The 17,705-nt window shown below is 42.1% G+C and overlaps 1 protein-coding gene across 1 annotated transcript; it reads left to right on the top strand.

The window, feature by feature from the left end:
• The first annotated feature begins 1,334 nt into the window (after positions 1-1,334).
• cxcl12a (chemokine (C-X-C motif) ligand 12a (stromal cell-derived factor 1)) lies at positions 1,335-8,911 on the top strand. The gene is made up of 4 exons (XM_079512169.1): positions 1,335-1,480; positions 4,096-4,213; positions 5,855-5,938; positions 8,539-8,911. The coding sequence occupies exons 1-4, from the start codon at positions 1,411-1,413 to the stop codon at positions 8,564-8,566; spliced, it is 300 nt and encodes a 99-aa protein (XP_079368295.1). The 5' UTR covers positions 1,335-1,410; the 3' UTR covers positions 8,567-8,911.
• The last annotated feature ends 8,794 nt before the right edge of the window (positions 8,912-17,705 follow it).

Genomic DNA, 17,705 nt, shown 5'->3' with positions numbered 1-17,705 from the left:
CAGACCCGTATAAATGGACCCGTATACGGGTCCATTTGATTCCTTTTGTACACTCAGAGTTACAGACAAGTAAAGGGTCCATTTGGAACCCCTCAAGGAACCCTGAGAGTCCTTGGACCTCACTTTTGAGAACCACTGATGTAATAGAATTGCATCTGGATCATGTGATTCGACTCTAACTTACAGTTTTTAGCTTTTTAAATCATTTGGAGCGACGTTGTCCTTCTGAGAGACACAGCGTAACTAAAGCCAAACATATGTTAGAAGAAAGGGGGAAAAAAGAATGTATGCCCTGTCATAGCTTGCAAAACCCAAGCGACCATATAAAACAGTGGGGAATGCATATCAAATCCCTTGTACAGTAGGCGTGCTTATTCTTTCATGGCGTCCTTTAACTGAAAGCCACCGGAAAGTCCCACAAAATCATTGCAAACGAGGTTGTCGTTGTTAAACAATCGCAAAATGTTGCCAATGTGCACCAACGCAATGCCAATATGTAATATCACACCCTATTTTGGTTATAACATCATGGAATATGATGAAGATTGACGATTTATTTTTGTTTGTTTTTACTTTACCACATTGTAAGAAAAATAAAATGTCCTTCATTCAAAAAATGGCTTGAGTCAGCGTTGGCAACAAAATACAGTATGAAAGGGAAAAGTGCTCATTATGCAGAATTGCCCATGTGCATTACACAATCATATTACTGCATTTAGTATCAATTGCATTAATGTGTGCATCACTTATATTTGAATTACTTCATGTGCTGCTGGGTTACGGTATGTTTCTGCTTAATTAACCATAACCAAGTATCACTATAGTTTATAATGAATGTTTGTGTTGTGATCTAAATCTGCAAATAAGCAACTATACAGTAAGCTGGCAATTTTTTTTATATAGGCCTATGCCTATAAGATGTATAGTGGAGTATTAAAGTAGCCTATAAGAAAATGGAAATAGGCTACTCAAGTGAAGTACTTTGCTACTCAAATTCAAAATGTTATGTGCACTACAATTCATATGGACCCTGTTATGCGTCCATTTGGTTCAATTTGTACACTTAAGATTCTGAGTAAATTTCCACCACTGCATGGTTTGAAAAGGGGAAGCAGGACAAGTCGGGATAATAGGGGTGGGCACGGGAGGGGGGCATCGTTTATCTCACTACAGTCACTCCTACTTTCTCTCTCTCGGAGTGAGTGTGTATGGTGGGGGGGGGGGGGTGTCTCTGTGAGGGAACGGGGAGGGGGGGTCACTGCGGTTTCCCTGTGTTCCGTGCGTGGATTCACACTACCAGCACACTCCTCTCCACTGTCAGAAAGTGCGAGGACTTTACGGTGAGCAGAGCCGATCTAACGCAGCGCTACTTGGACATAGATACACACACACACACACGCAGCCATCATCATGGATATGAAATTACTGGCGGTGGTGACTGTGCTCGCCATGGCCACTTACTATGTGCCTCAGTCACAAGGTAAGCTGTTGATTTATTATGGACTTTTAATTTATTTATGTTTGAAGGCCTTTTTTGGTCGTTTGTTTATACAGCGTTGAACAGATGGCTGGAAGGATCCTGCATGCATGTCCAAAACGGTCTGAAAGTTATTTAGCATTGCTATAACAGGACGCAGTTTAAGAATGTTAATATTATGGATCAATTCTGATTTATCTTATATGCATTGTCAGGATTTTAAGGGAGTTCATTATGAAGTTTCTAATAAAATAATACAGATTTAAATGAATATATATATATATATATATATATATAGAGAGAGAGAGAGAGAGAGAGAGAGAGAGAGAGAGAGAGAGAGAGAGAGAGAGAGAGAGAGAGAGAGAGAGAGAGAGAGAGAGAGAGAGAGACTTTTAAGACTTAGACTTAATAGGGGATTCTAATTCTGAGTTCAGCAAATCATCAATCTCACATTTAATATTTGCAAATAGGCATGCATATCACAGTCCTGCAAATGTCCTACAAATCTCATTCAGTATGTGGTTCAGTTTAAAATATATCTCTTTCGTCATTTAAATTCTTTAATCCAATGTCTTAGTTCACTCTGGTTTATTCTGGATAGTTGTAAAGCATTTGTCGTCGTGCGTAAAATGCATGTGCGGTTGTTACTTCATGGTGGTGCGCACTGCGCATGCATGCATGCGGCTCTGGCGCACAGCACTCCGTCCTGTCGGACGACTGACTTGTGTGTATTTATCATACTCTTTGTTTTCCTGTAATTACCCGCAAATTAGGGCACTATGAGACAAAACCACAGCCAGCCTACATGGCGACATCGGTCACCTAACCTCGCAGTGCGTGCGCCTTTATCATGCTAATACGTTGAGACAACACGTTTAGAGTGTAAAAAAAACATTTGCATAGCGGTCATGTTTTTAATCCACGGACGCAAATTCTCCCACCATCTGTTTCAAATCCTCTATCAATGGCTTTACAAAGTGGTGTGATCCGGTGATATCGGCTGATAAGCAACGCCATTCTGTTATCTGCAGTGGTGTGGGCCCGCGCGTTTAAAAAAAATAAATGCCGATTTTAAATAGCGTTTCCCCACACAGTCTATCTCCGCCACGGGGGTTGTGAACTGTGCAGAGCAAGAGCATGGCTCTCCGTTGACATATTTGTTGGTTTCATCCATCTACCAGATGTCAAACATAGGATAGCATCTAGATTCTTAGAAGGTTCGTGGACGTTTAGCAGCCTTTAAAACAGAACTTATATTAAAGCACTTCATTGCCAAGTATGATGAGTTTTGTCGTCTTGGCATTGGTGCAGCGACATAAAACCGACTACCACAACGCACATAGAAGTTGAAGCCAGACAATTAGCCAATGGGCTACATCTACATGTGCTATTCTTAACACACATGCATGTAATGTTATCGACTATAATCTGAACAATATTGCCTCATTTTCTTGAACAATCACCAAAGGGGTCTTTTTTCATTGACCTGAAAGCAGAGTGTACACTGGGATATATTAGTCTAGCCTATATGTAAGAGGTTTGAGAACAATACATTTTTATATAACCAGTACATCAGACTCTATTTGTCTAGTGGTCCAAATCGGGCCAAATGTCCCCATAGTGTATTCAGCGAGCAGATGGGAACAGTTAAACTTACCACTATGATTAAATACTGGCTTTTATCCCTTTTCTTGACCATGTTGCTGATTGATTTGAATGCAGTCAATGTTTTTTTAACTAATAAAATATAGGCCAATACTCTATCTTCCTCAGACATTTATGGTGCATGTTATGGTGCATGACATGTAAGGGAAAACCTTAAGGGGTCCATTTGTTTACACAGCCACAGTTCGTTCAACAAACACATAATTTGACTTCATACAGTCAAAGACATACACACAAAGCATGCAGTGTATGCTTTCTCCGCCCCACACCTTAGTTCAAACACAAAAATCCTCAGTTTTAATGTATTCATTTGTAATATACTCACCCTGCACATTTTCTCCCTCTCAGAGTAAAATGAACACTGACAATTTGGCTGTGTGCTTAGTTATTTCCATCCACTCCATGTCACAGAGTGTATGGAACTAAAGTTAGTTTTATACACAGTTTGCAGGACTGGGTTGCTTGCCGAAAATCAGTTCCTGTCAGCAGCTATATAAATGCACCATTTACATTCATTTAAATAGATGTACCTGCTATTGTTAAGCGGGGTCCCCCAGGGCTCACAGGTCTGCTATTTTTCTCCTTCTACACCAAATCTCTTTGCTAAAGCGTGTCGTGTTGCAAGCCGCTGTGACCTTGTAGATCTGCTATATTGCCCAAACGTTCTAGAATAGAGACACTGGGGTTTATGTGGTTAATTGGGGGAATAATTAAGAGCTGGGAGTCCAGGTGAAAGTAATGGGGAAAAAACTGGTAGAAGAGATATCAGTAATGTAAGTGTCCAGAACCAGAGCATTTTTATACTCTAAAATACTCACATTTGGACACTCATGCAGAGTTAAGATTTTAAAACGGTACTGTATGCTTTGTTCCAACTTCATGACAGGGGTTGCACAATCACAAGTGACAGAACTAAATGTAACTCTGTTCTTTCTTTGGTCTCCATGATGCAGCCAAACCCATCAGCCTGGTGGAGAGATGCTCCTGTCGCTCCACGGTCAACTCTCTCCCTCGAGGCATCATCCGCGAACTGAGGTTCATCCACACTCCCAACTGCCCCTTCCAAGTGATGTAAGTATACGCCCGTCCCCCATAGTATCCGACAGCTCCGACATGGCGGCTGGAAAGTAAAAGCTGCAATCTGTAAATGTTTGGCGTCCTAACCTCACTGGGGTTTGGACCAAACATTTACAGCTGAAGCAAGAGGGACATGTAGGAACATGTTATTGAGAATCGTAATTCAATAAGGTTTTGGCTTATCAATTTGCTTATCGATTGGGGAATCTGACATCATGTTGTGTCTCCAGAAACAAGAGTCGTCCTTCCCATGTTATTGGGATTCTGAAATTAATAAGGTTATCATTCATACAAGTTCCACATCGCAGATTAAATGTATACTCTATCATATCGCATAACAGTGTTGTTTCTACAAGCCAACATCGAGGCGCAAACAAGCACCACCATTCATTACACTGCAGTCTATAAGATAGACTTCAGCGGCAGCCGGCCAGTGTGCTTGTTAAAGCCTAGTTTAGCTATTCTACGACTGTGCCGGACACCAAAAATAACTAACCGTGAAGCTGTTACTTTCAACGAGCGTTGCAGTCCGTACAGCAAATAAATGAAGGTTTTATCACATAGTGGAAGTGGCACAAACACAAGCTCACTCACTCCTGGCTCAAAAAGAAGGTTTTTCAAAAAAAGGACAGGTTTCCTCCTCAGAAGACATTTCTCACCATCAATCTTTTGGATGTGACAGGCAGAGAAAGGAGTGTGCATGAGTGTGCGCGCACGTGTGTGTGTGTGTGTGTGTGTGTGTGTGTGTGTGTGTGTGTGTGTGTGTGTGTGTGTGTGTGTGTGTGTGTGTGTGTGTGTGTGTGTGTGTGTGTGTGTGTGTGTGTGTGTGTGTGTGTACACGCACACACACAGAGAAAGACATTTGTTTTTATGCAGATCCCTAAGACAGACAGCCTGACACATCCACAGGAAGTGTGGTCTATTGGTGTTTAGAAGAGAGTGAATGTGAAGGAAATTGGATGTTGCTTTGTTTTTGACAGGAAAGCAATAATTGTGGGTCGACGCAATTGGTTTTGCTTCCCGTTTACTTCCCACGCAGTGTTCTGAGCTTTAATGGGCCAGTCTTACTCATTGTTCTGGTTTATGTGGGTTTTTTTAAAGGAGGAAATGAGCAATTTCGTTGCTTGCTTGATACACTTTTGATGAGGAGGAGTGTCATGTCAATATAGCCTCAAGGGGACATGACAGCTCTATCAAACCAAATAAACGGTGTCCAATAATGATAAACAGGGAACGTGTAATGGAGTGGGCATGATGTCGCCACATGGGGATATATGATCCTCACCCTGACCCTCTCTGCAAATAGCCTCCATGTTATTCAGAACTGGGTAAATAACCAATAGCCGCATGTCAATGCATGGAACACGATTGGCATACACTGTCATAGTCTCTCATTCTCTTAGACATCAATAAAATACATTTTAACCACATGATCCCCAGCGTTCCTATTCTGGTCACGTCAAAATAGGTGAAAACAGACAAACTTTCAGCGAAAATAGATAAAATAAATATAGGCGAAATTGCAGATCTACAACCTCTTTATCGTCTCCTGAATAAATGCAAATGATGATTCCACAATCTACATAATGTGCACACACAGCTAAACTTTTTCTTTTCATTCCATTTTCTATTTAGTGCCAAGCTGAAGACAAACAAAGAGGTGTGTCTTAACCCAGAGATCAGGTGGCTGCAGCAATACCTGAAGAATGCTATCAACAAGTAAGTGGCTTCACATCCAACTAATGCTTAAACATGATGGCCTTTTCCAGTCAGTCAGTGATTGGTTTGGGTATTATGTAGCCTATACATGACTTTAAGCCTACATGTGTTTGGGTTAAGGACAGGTTTGGATTTCTTCTGATACCGTATATTGTTACTTTATAATGTATTCATTCATTGAACTTTATTCTTGGAAAGATGGTTGAGGTTACCCTCGTTTCTGACGTAGTCAAATTTCCAATTACGAAAACAAGCAAAAGAACAAACATATCAATCACAGAACAATAGGATTGAATTTAAAACAGTTGCAGCTTGAAACACGAGGGGCTAGAAAAGTCCTAAACTCTGCAAGAGATGGAAGAACTGTAAGTCTCCAGAGTACTGTATGTGGGGGAGGCCATTCCAAGAGCGGCATCACAGGAGAATGTACTTTTATCAAGCACTTGGGTATGAACTACTAAGAAGTCATTAGAACAAGTCATGTGGCCAACAAGGTTGAAATGTAAGGAGGTAGCTTGCTGATAAGGGTCTTAAAAATATACAAATACCAGTGTTTGTTATGCCTCTCTACAAGAGAAGGCCAACCAACCGTATTACAGTATTTAGGACTAAATGTATAGTAGACACAAGATCATAGCCACTTTCATCTCTTGCATTCCTATTAGGGAACTTTTCATACAATTTCCAAAATAGCAGATGTACAAGCTCACAACATGTTGGATTGCAACACGTTGTCGTGAGCTTGTACATCTGCTATTTCGAAAAATGTATTGAAGAGCGCATAAGTGGTTACGATTTGACACAGAGCAGCATGCCTATAAATCATATCACCACAACCCATGAATGATAACAACATTGCTACAATAATCCTCTTCCCACTAAATAAATGAAACCCGGTTCCGTTTCTGTACAGGAAGCCAACTTTCTGTCTCAACGTGTTAGCAAGGTTTTCCAAATGGAATTCAAATGTAAATTTCCCATACTCAGTGACTTGAGCGAGCTGTAGAAACTTTCACCACCACAGAGTCATAGAGCAAGCGGGCGAGGATGCAAATGTGCATTCAAGTACTTGTATTTCACCTATCAATGGTCTATTAGGAGAGTGACAGCCCTTAACAGCCCGATAGTCCTCACCTGGAACAAGCAGGTACATGATTAAGCACAGGAGTACGTGGTGACTCGCTGACAACTCATGTCCCCGTGATAGCAGATAATGAGAGTCACACACCGCTGGTTTGTCTACCATACTGTACGTCAAGGCTTATGAAAGTGCCCACATGTGGTCGCTGAACCAGTTGTGAGATGATGACGAAGTTGGACATGTCTTTGAAAGAGAAACCAAACTCAGACATGTATCCACATACTGTAGCATAGCGCCCTTCAACTCCCCCCCCCCACCCTGTAGCACCGTCCGACTCTCCCCCAACCCCCCATCCCCCCCCCCTGTCGCTCCTCCTCGTCTGCCTCGGGAGGAGAGAGGAGTCTAGCTGTCCCGACGAGGTTGAGGTGTGAATCAGGCTTTCGCATAACAAAACATCTCAGGTAGAGAGTGGATGATGCCTCTTTGCAAATGCAACGCAGGGCTGCATGCATTACATTTTGTGTAACACGTTCAAACTGTGGGAACGACTGCACATGACTAGAGTCACACTTTAAAACGATAGGGTGATTAGTTAATACATCTAATAACTCCAGGTGGCACATTTTCAAGGAAATAATTTGTTGGGTGAATTTGTTTGCCGTGACCACTGATCGGCGTAATTACTTTGTGAGTGATGTGCACATTGTGCAGCATAGATCACATAAATCCCCCATTAAAGTCAGCCAATCTCAAAACAAGTAGCCTTTCCCGTGTTACGTATGGCGATAAAAGCAGTTGCGAAAGCATTGCCTTGATTGATATATGCTTCATCATAAAGTATTTCTTAATGTCGTACAGCAGGGGCTCAGAATAGTAAAAGATATTCAAGAAATCACTTGGAAGAAAATCCCTCTGCCAATCAACAACTAAAATGTTCTTGTCCCCAATGGCCAGCTAATAGTTCACGAGGTTGCGTGTTCCCTTGAATAAAACGAAACAAAATCTCGTTCATGGTTGCGTAAAGAGGGGCCAAGATGATGTGTTTGGCTCTGTATCCTTGAATCAACTGGGGACACTTTGGAACACCAAAGCAGTCTAATGCTGGCTTCTCTCACAGGCATACTTTGGCAGACAGTCATAGTGGAATAAATTCTCATTATAGTTCTCAAAGTGGTGTTTATTGGTGAGAGCCAATAGCCAAGAAGAGTTTCACCGAGTGTACATTTTTCACTGTCTCTTCACTTCATTGGCGATGTCTCTTCCTTGTACTAACTCATCTGTGGGTATTATGCGCCAGCCAACTCAGCCACACTGTCAAATGAAGTGTTCGTTTAACTTGGAGGGTGCAGAAATGGACCTGAACAGGTTCATTTGTGCACTCAGTTAAATTAACACTGAAGGTTTTTGTTTACAATCTGCTTTCCAGCAGCCTCAGCCTAATATACGATGTTATCATATTTCAGTTTTCTGTGCTGTTTATCTCTGGCATTAACTCAAATGCACTATTTCTGTGTCTTAGGATGAAGAAAGCCAAACAGACCGCCTAGAGAGAGATCTAGCAGATGGACCGACAAAGCTCTGGACCATCACTACAGATATGTGACATGTGTAATGTGTGTGATTATCTGGCATGCTATACAGCACTTACCCTGCCTCCTCCCGTGATGTGGGTCCCTTAGCACGGAACCAGCCAATGAACTCGTCAAACCATGGCCACCAAATCCGCCTCAGTCAACTCTATCACCATCGCCACTGCCCTATCTATCATAATACACACTCCTGTAATTATTATCTGTCCCGTGCGAGTGTATGTTTTTATAACTCTGATGTACATACTGTATGTTTTCTTTTTGTCATGTTATTGGACCTCATAGTAAAGAGCTATTTTTGGAGCCGTTTTGTCCCCCTGGCCTGTCTGTCATTTTGGAGTCAGGAGGACTCAGGGTTTTAGTGTCACGCGGGGTGGGGGAGGGGGCAATCGCGTAGCCACATCTGGGCCCCCGGGACTCGGGTGAGACCGTGCGAGGGCTAGAGATGGAAGGTTCGCGGTTAGGTGACGGTCATCCTAAACACCCCATCAACCATCATCTAGCTTGTTTTCCGTACTGCCTTTGGGGCGTGTGGGGGTCCTCTGAGGATGAAGAGCACTGTGAAATTGTGAGGAAGAGCAGGACACTTTGTGGTCAGCGGCCGTGAAGAGAGACGGCCTTTCTATAGCTAATCCTTGCAATGGATCCTTGCTGGATGAAACAGCGTGGAACGCTTTAGAATCTAACCGAACACAAACATCTAAACTTTAGATGTTTGTGTTCCCAGAAAATTAACCACTTAAGCCCGATATACTTATTACTTAGTCGTGCGACGAATAGCGGAAGTAGCCAATCTACAATCTCACAATGCATCGTGTTGTTGTGAGCTTGTAGATCTGCTACTTTAGCTATTTTTTACAATCTTTGAAAATGTAACTTTTGGGGGATTTTCTTTGCCGATAATAGCATGCAAAATAGGGATGCTAGGGTGAATTACAGAGTTGAGCAGCTTCTCTTTAAAGCTAAAAATGGCGCCGTATGTTGGAATTTCACTGGGTGCCAAGTGCCAACCACTCCCCACACCATATAAGAGTCTAGTAAAAATGGTAATTAGAATACTTTTGTCATGGAAATTCTGATGCCGGCACAGCAGAGTAATTCCTGACCCTATGTTGTGTGTCTATGATCATGTGACCTTATGTTACCCAACATCCATGCGTTTCTTTTTCTTTCTTCTATAATTCCTGAACATCTGGAGCCCAAATTTAGTTAATTGAGCAACCAATGGGTCCGCAGTGTGCCTTTCGGGAATCATAAACTTTCATTTCATCAGAGCAAACATCAGTTGCGCCCAAGAAAAACAAATGGGATTTTAGCTACAACAAAATAAAATGATTCAGCCATATGTTAGCAATGTATTATTAGTACTAAGATAACTCACCAGATGCTAATTAATTACTCGACAGAAAGCCACGATGTGGAGAACTATTATGTAATGTCAATAGTTCTTGTGCTGTTAATAATAGAGGCATTGCCAATAGTATTTGTTGTTGTAGTAGTAGACGTAGTAGTACTATCAGTAGAGGTAGTACTAGCAAGAGTAGTAATAGTAATAGTAGTAGTAGTAGTAGTGGTAGTAGTAGTAGTGGTAATAATATAGAAGGGTTTGACTAGCTACTCCTGTTATCCAGATAACAATGCACTTTATATCCAATGTATTCATTTGTCAACAATAAATCTACAGAGAGAATCCCTCAGTCTATCACTAAGTGCATGAGGTTATTTGAAGTGTCATGTTCCCTCAAATTTTCTTTGTAATGAATTCTGTTCCTATTTGTAAGAACGGACTACAGACGTACATGGGACCTTTTCACTATGAGTACTACCCTTCCTATTGTGTAAAACTAATATCAAACAAATATTTTATTTTTGTACTCTTTTATGTCAATTTTGTGTCCATACAGTGTAGTATAGTCAGACATTTATATGAAGGAGAAATGAGCCTTTTATTTGTTTCATCATTCAATGTATATATATATAAAATAAACAAACAATTTACAAATACAGTAAAAGTTATTCTTAAAAGGTATGGTGAATCTATAATTTCATTCATTATTTTCAACATGCAACACGCACCTTTTCTTCATACAGACTCAAAAACATATTCTCACATTTAGACACAAAGACAAGACAACATTTCTGGGGGACATTGCATTGATTTACTTTCATTCCATATATACCACAACCGTAACCATAACCAATCCAAACTGCATGAACTCACACTACATCTTACCCCCAACCCCAACCTTATAAAACTGCAGTCACATTTTAATGAGTACATCGATGTTGTCCCCAATTAGACATACGTTTCCAATCAACAGGTTTGATGTCCGAAATGTGTCCCCGGTCCCAAATATGGTCTGTAAGCACGCAAACACACACGCACACACAAACTGTGACGAGGTGCACCTGCCTCACGAGTACACACACATCACATCATGGCTTATCAGGCGGAAAAAAACTAAATGGGTAAAACAAATCTGTTCAAATGGATCCAGTGTAGATAATATTTAGTCATAAGCACTTGTTAATACTTTTCATTGGTTAAACATTTATAAACGTTATTATAATATGTCATCACCTAATAACTTCTCCTTCTCCTAAACATTTATAAACCCACAAACAGACTTATCCTCTTTCAAACTGGGCATAGGCAAACATTTTCAAACCGTTTCTAAATTGTCCATAGAAATAGCAAAAAGACAAGCTCAAGTATAAGATGGGGCATTCATTTATGAAAAAAAACAAAAAGGATGAAATGTGTGCCCGACATGACGATATTTAGTTTACATGGAGAGCCTTGAAGCTATACAGTATCAAAATATTACGACACCCAAATTAGTCAGACCACAGAACCACAGAGAAATGAGAGACATAACACAGGAGGCTGTTTCACCGACAACAACATACAGCTGCCTGCCTGTACAAACTGTTACTGTATGTATGTGTGGGTCATTAGGGCAGTCTGAAGGCTTTGATGTGAGAGCGTGTGTTTAGAATGGCAAAAACGAGAGCCAGGGAGAAATGATCCTGCTTGTTATTTAACCATTAACTCCAACGAGCAGCCATTAGGAAAACATTAGAGTTAAAAGCGATGAACTTTGAACTTTTGCTGTGCGGTACAGTACAGTATGTGAGGCAGAGCACAGTCGGGTAGGAGATGAGAAGATGACCACTGATGGAGACTTTAGAGAAAGATAATGGCCTATCAGCGTGCATCTATTTCTCTACGTGTTCACTGATCAGCTTTGAAGTCTCATTTAAAAGGAAAATCAGAGGCAGTATTGCTCTCCAGGCAGATAAAGCCTTGGAGCTCTGTTGTAACAATTTGGAATAAAAAAGGTTCCTTATGCAATACAAATACAAAAAAAACACACCAAAATTCTTCTGGAGTGGCCTGCAGGTATCGACAGGCCATTATTATGTTTCCTCCCTGCTAATGTGAAGACTATTCTATCTGGCAGCTTTGTATACCATGTGAGCTTTTATCACTCCTTTAGTACGATGTGTTCTTATGCTACGTTTGATCTGTATTCTAACTCAAACCATTTGTATTTGTTCATTCACTACAGTATATTCATTAAAAAACTTTAAGACAAAATAACCAAAGTGTGATTTGTTTTTCTTCATCTACAACGCTGTATGCTGACCGTTAAAGCTGCAATCTGGAACTCATTTTAAATAAGAAAATGTTATTTTCTATATAGTAGAGCAGTAGTTCTCAAAGCGGGGTCCGGGGACCCCTAGAGGTCCTTGGTGTGGTACTCCAGGGGGTTCCTCGCAACCACTTAACAATTTTTTATGAAATAGCTATTCAAAAATAGCCGATACAAGCTCACAAGAAAGTGAAAGTGTTTGAAAAATGTTGAATAATTTTGAATTTTTTAACACAAATCTTAGGTATGTTAATGCAATAACAGGCACATCTGCAGTGGTTGGAGGTGTTCTCCCTACCTAGAAATGTAGACCCTGGTGTCAGGCGGGACGTCTTCCGGCCAAAGCTGTCTTGCAAGAGCGGGGTTCGAATCCCGATGACACAACAAAACGTACAGCATTGCAGCTTTAAAGTACTCAGCCTACATGGCCATAATGATCGTTCCATTTTGCAGGCTGAAAAGACAGGAGTGTGGGTTGCACAGGGCCAAGAACGTACATGTAGCAACATAATCTCTCATCTACTGCAAAGCGGTGTGTCTGTGATACTTCATAACTCATGGGGTTGGCTGGACCTCTGCCAACACTCACCAGTTAAAACTATGCAGGTGGTGAGTCTGGTGCCAGGAAGCATAGCCTACGCTGCAGTAAAAATGAATGTCAAAAATGTTTACATGCCATAATTTTATGTTGTTTTTTTACGTGCACATTACATATGCTTGTAAACGGAAAATGTGAAATGTTGGATGAAATGTCCCATTAGTAATAAATGTGATATTGCTGTTTGCATGGCAACCTCTACCATATAAATACTGTAGAACGCAAACAGTACCATGTTTCAGAGGACAAAAGGGTTACAGTATACATTTATACAATATATAAATGCCACTTCCTATTTCCAATAACTGATTATATGACTCAATTTACAGGTCACGACCACAACGCCCCAATACAAGTACAGGTGTAGTAAAACTAACATGATCAAAACATTACAAATGTTTAATTACCCATGACCACTAAGCCCTATTTCACAGGCTACTTAAAAATAGCCAAGCTATAGATGCACGGCACGTTGCGATGCAACACGTTGTGTGAGTTTATAGATCCAAGATTTTTGATGGAGTTCATTGTGATGGGGCAGAAACTAATTATGCAATAGTGCTATAGGTTTGCGTAAGGGATCGCTACTTCAGTATCTAGCCGGCGCTGGAGGGTAGCTGGGCACAGGGCCGACCTAAACACAATACAGACACGCTCAGCTCACTGTGTGTCAGCCAGCCTGAGAGACAAGCAGGACAGGTATAAAGGCTTAAACAGGCCTGTAGTGACTCAAATTCCTCCTTTGCAGAATGCAGACGATAATCGATTTAAGAGCGATCAACCACTTCAGAGCCAACTGCCGAGATTCATTTATTCATTTTTCCGGCTTAATCTCTGAAGTTATCAGTTCAAGTCCATGCTGCAGACTATCGGGATCCATCAAAATAGAAAATCAAAAGGTCACCCTTTGGCTACGGAATAATGTAACCATGCACTATCTCTTGATTCAGCTTGCTTAATCCGAATGGAATGCACGACATCGGAGAAGCCATGTGCAATTCATATTCCACGTTGTTTTTAAAACTCCGTCAGGGGAGGTGGGGTTTAGGGTTCACAACCACACTTGCCAGACGATGGAAGTGACACCTTTGACGGAGGAGTGAAGATTTGTCATCTGAAATGCAACAAACGACAGAAAATAAAGGACAAATAAAACATATGTGCTCGTTTAACTCGCATGTTCCCTCCATCCAGAGCTCTAAAGGTTCCCAGATGTGTGCAGGGACCGAGCTGCCTCAGTGGGAGCCACTCAGAGGACGTCGTCCCTATAATGAAAAGTGCTGGTGAGTCTGACGGTATAAATGTGTAGGTGTGTGCGTTGGATGTCACTAATGTAATAGTCATCTAAACAGACACTTGGAGAAAGCTCCAGTGTCTGACCATTTATGGTAAATGGTTCACGTTTCTATAACCCATTTTGGGCGGGAACCCCTTTTGGTGTTAGCATTATGTTATGCTTTAGCTATTGAAAAAGAGCTACGACTGACATAGAAACATAGCTTTTTCAGAAAACTGTCAGGATGTAGAAGACATTTTTAGAATCTGATCTCAGGTCAAAATGGGATAATGCCTGCAGAGCGCTTTACAATGTACACATGCAGAGGCAACCTGCAACAGGGGTTCAATGTCTTGCTCAATGACACTTCAACATGAAGCCAGGACAGGAGAAGCGGCCAAATGGCCGCTTTACCTCCTGAGCGACTGTCGCCCCCAATTGTTAATACAATTCAAATAAGGTGGTACAGTCTACTTAGGAAAGTTGTGTGTGCATGTGCGTGCGTGCGTGCGTGCGTGCGTGCGTGCGTGCGTGCGTGCGTGCGTGCGTGCGTGCGTGCGTTATTGGGAAATCACCAGAAAGTGAACCACTTCGTGAAGTGAACCATTTCGGACTGAATACAAGATTTCCCCCAGATAACCCATCAGTGCATCCACGGCAACGCTCCCCCCTACCTCAAGGAACTCGCCACCCTTCAATCCTCAACTCGCTCGCTCCGCTCCTCAAACACTAACCTCCTCAAACCCATCAAGACTAACCTGCGCACCATGGGTGACCGGGCCTTCTGCTCGTTCGCCCCCGAACTGTGGAACGCTCTCCCCGCCCACCTGAGAGCACCACAGTCGGTGGACACTTTCAAGAGAGGACTAAAGACTTTCCTTTTTAACAAAGCATTTTCATATAGCCTTATGTTTTAATTGTGTTCCCGTTTTCTTAGATGTTTTTAATGGTGTGTGATGTTTCTTCAGTTTTTATTCATTTGCTGTAGCACCTTGAGATTCTTATGAATGTAAAGTGCGTTATACAGAAAATCCATTATTATTATTATTACTTCCTTCCTTCTGCCTTAACAGAAGTGAGGATCTACAAAAAACATCACTCTACTCAGGGGTGTCCAAAGCTTTTTCAAAGGGGTGCATATTTGAAAATATGAGGCCAATAACATGCAGTCTTTTGCTGGCAGTGTAGCCAAATGTAAGCCACTGATCTGTGCTGTGAACAAAACAAAAACAATACACCCTTTTATTGCCCACATGCATGCACTGCATTGCCATTACATTTACAGTACAGCAAACTGTCTTCAAATGGTCATGTCTGTCCCCGTGTCTCTCTTAACTCTGGCCATTCCCACACACACTCGTCTCCATTCCCTCGATCATCAGCCCGGAGGTCGCCTGACAATAACTAACCTGCCTGTGTGAGTGTCCACTTCATAAATCAGCCCGCAGCCTGTAAAACTGGACCCATTTGTTCACTGACTGCCTGAACCGAGTAGGGCCGTGTATAACCCTACTTGGGTGAAGTGAGGGGCGCTCTTATGATCATACATCATCATACATCATCACATTCCGTGCTCAGCCAATCAAATCATCGCACTCCGCGGTACAAACACACACACACACAAAGCTGGGCATAGGAATGATAGGAATGATAGCGCCCCTCAAAAATAAAGAAGTAAATAAATAAATAAAAGTTGTACACCCGCTATCTCTGTTTCTCTGGAATTATTCATCGTAATAGCATTCCCTCGATTCACAAAACCCTCTGTAAACTGTAAAGGAAACAGCCTTTCCTTTATCCAAAGCTTTACATTTTCAATGTGTGTATAGTGTGTACATTCACACACCGATGGCGAAGCAACCGCGCAAACCTGCTCATCAGGAGCAGTTAGGGGTCCAGTGTCTTAACTTTAAAACCCATTCTGGGCGGAAACCCCTTTTGGTGTTTTAACTAAGCATTATGTTATGCTTTAGCTATTGAAAAATAGCAGATCTACAAGCTCATAGCGCGCCACCGAGTGGCACGCTACGAGCTTGTAGGTCTGCTATTTTTGAAAAATCGTGAAAATGCGGCACACATTTTTGAATATATATTCTTTCAGAAGACTTTTTTTTTTATTTCGACGTCAGGCCTAAATGGGTTGAGTAAAAGGGGACCCTATACCTAGAGACCCATTCTGAGGCACACAATCTGGAAAGACAGGGAAATACTAGTAGAAATACTCGAACCCAGGGGGAATCCTTTTTGTCTGTGTCTGTAGGTACTGTTATGTGTATGTACTGTACATACTGCATAGCAGTGGTTCCCAAACCTTTTCATATCAAGGACCCCCAAATTGACACTAATTAGCCCGCGGACCCCCATTAGAAAATATATACGCCAGGGACCCCCATATGAGAAGATTTTTACATCTCTTGCAGTGACTCTCAACCATTTTAATGTCAAGGACCCCCAGTTTGACATGCATATTAGTTTACCGACCCCAATTTAATGTCATTTATTATATCTCTGGGACCCCAATTTATATTGTAAAATCCATGTTAATTTAACTCTGAGAGTGTACAAATGGAACCAAATGGACCCGTTAGGGTCCATTTGGTTCCATTTGTACACTCTCTGAGTTACAGACCCATAAGTCCGTTTGGTTCCAAACTATCATTTAGTTAGGGTCCCCCCTAGCCTGATTGTCAGACTCTGAGAGCCTCCAGCTCAGTGCACTCAGTCGAGTGGGCGGGGTCTATGGGCTGGAAACCAGGCTAGGTCCCCCCTGGAACTCCCTCAAGGGTCCCCCGAGCCACTGCTGTATAGGACTGGGGTTCAATTCCTCTGTGGTGGTGCCTCCAGTTCCATCGGTCACTGCCTTGCTGGACAGTGGAAACGCCTCAGTGTCAGGTGAAAAGAGGACAGTGGAAACGCCTCAGTGTCAGGTGAAAAGAGGACAGTGGAAACGCCTCAGTGTCAGGTGAAAAGAGGTGGCTTCATGTGCGTATATTAGAGGAGACGTGTGGTTGTCTTCCCCCCTCCACAGGACAGCACTGGGGTTAGCTGCAACGGGGGGGGGGGGGGGGGGGGGGGGGGAGTTTAGGCCAAGGACTGTCTAAAGAGGACGAGACGCGAAGACCGTACGGGCGACGCCATGTTGCTCCATGGTGCTCCATGGAAGGAAAGAAACATGCGCAATGGGCTATATGCAGCCAACACTTCCGCGCTCAGCTTCCTTGGTCTCAACTGCGCATGTTTCTTTCCTTCCATGGAGCACCATGGTGTCGCCCGTATATACGGTCTTCGTGTCTCGTCCTCTTTAGACAGTCCTTGGTTTAGGCCTAACCCATTTAGGCCTGACGTGGAAATTTAAAAAATGTCTTCTAAATCCTGACAGTTTTCTGAAATACCTCATGTTTATGTATGAGTGGTGCTCAATATTTCATGTCAAGGACCCCAAAAATGATATGTAATTGGCCGCCGACCCCATCTGAAAATATGTTGTTCCAGTCTCCCAGTAGCAAAGATTTGAGTTAAAAACTATCTCTGTAACAATATATATTCAAAGATTTCAGGCACATTTTC

The sequence above is a fragment of the Electrona antarctica genome (genome assembly GCF_951216825.1).
Source record: "Electrona antarctica genome assembly, chromosome: 10".
NCBI classification, from domain to species: Eukaryota; Metazoa; Chordata; class Actinopteri; order Myctophiformes; family Myctophidae; genus Electrona; species Electrona antarctica.
The sequence above is the reverse complement of the archived record's forward strand: the minus strand, read 5'-3'. Positions and strand labels throughout refer to the sequence as shown.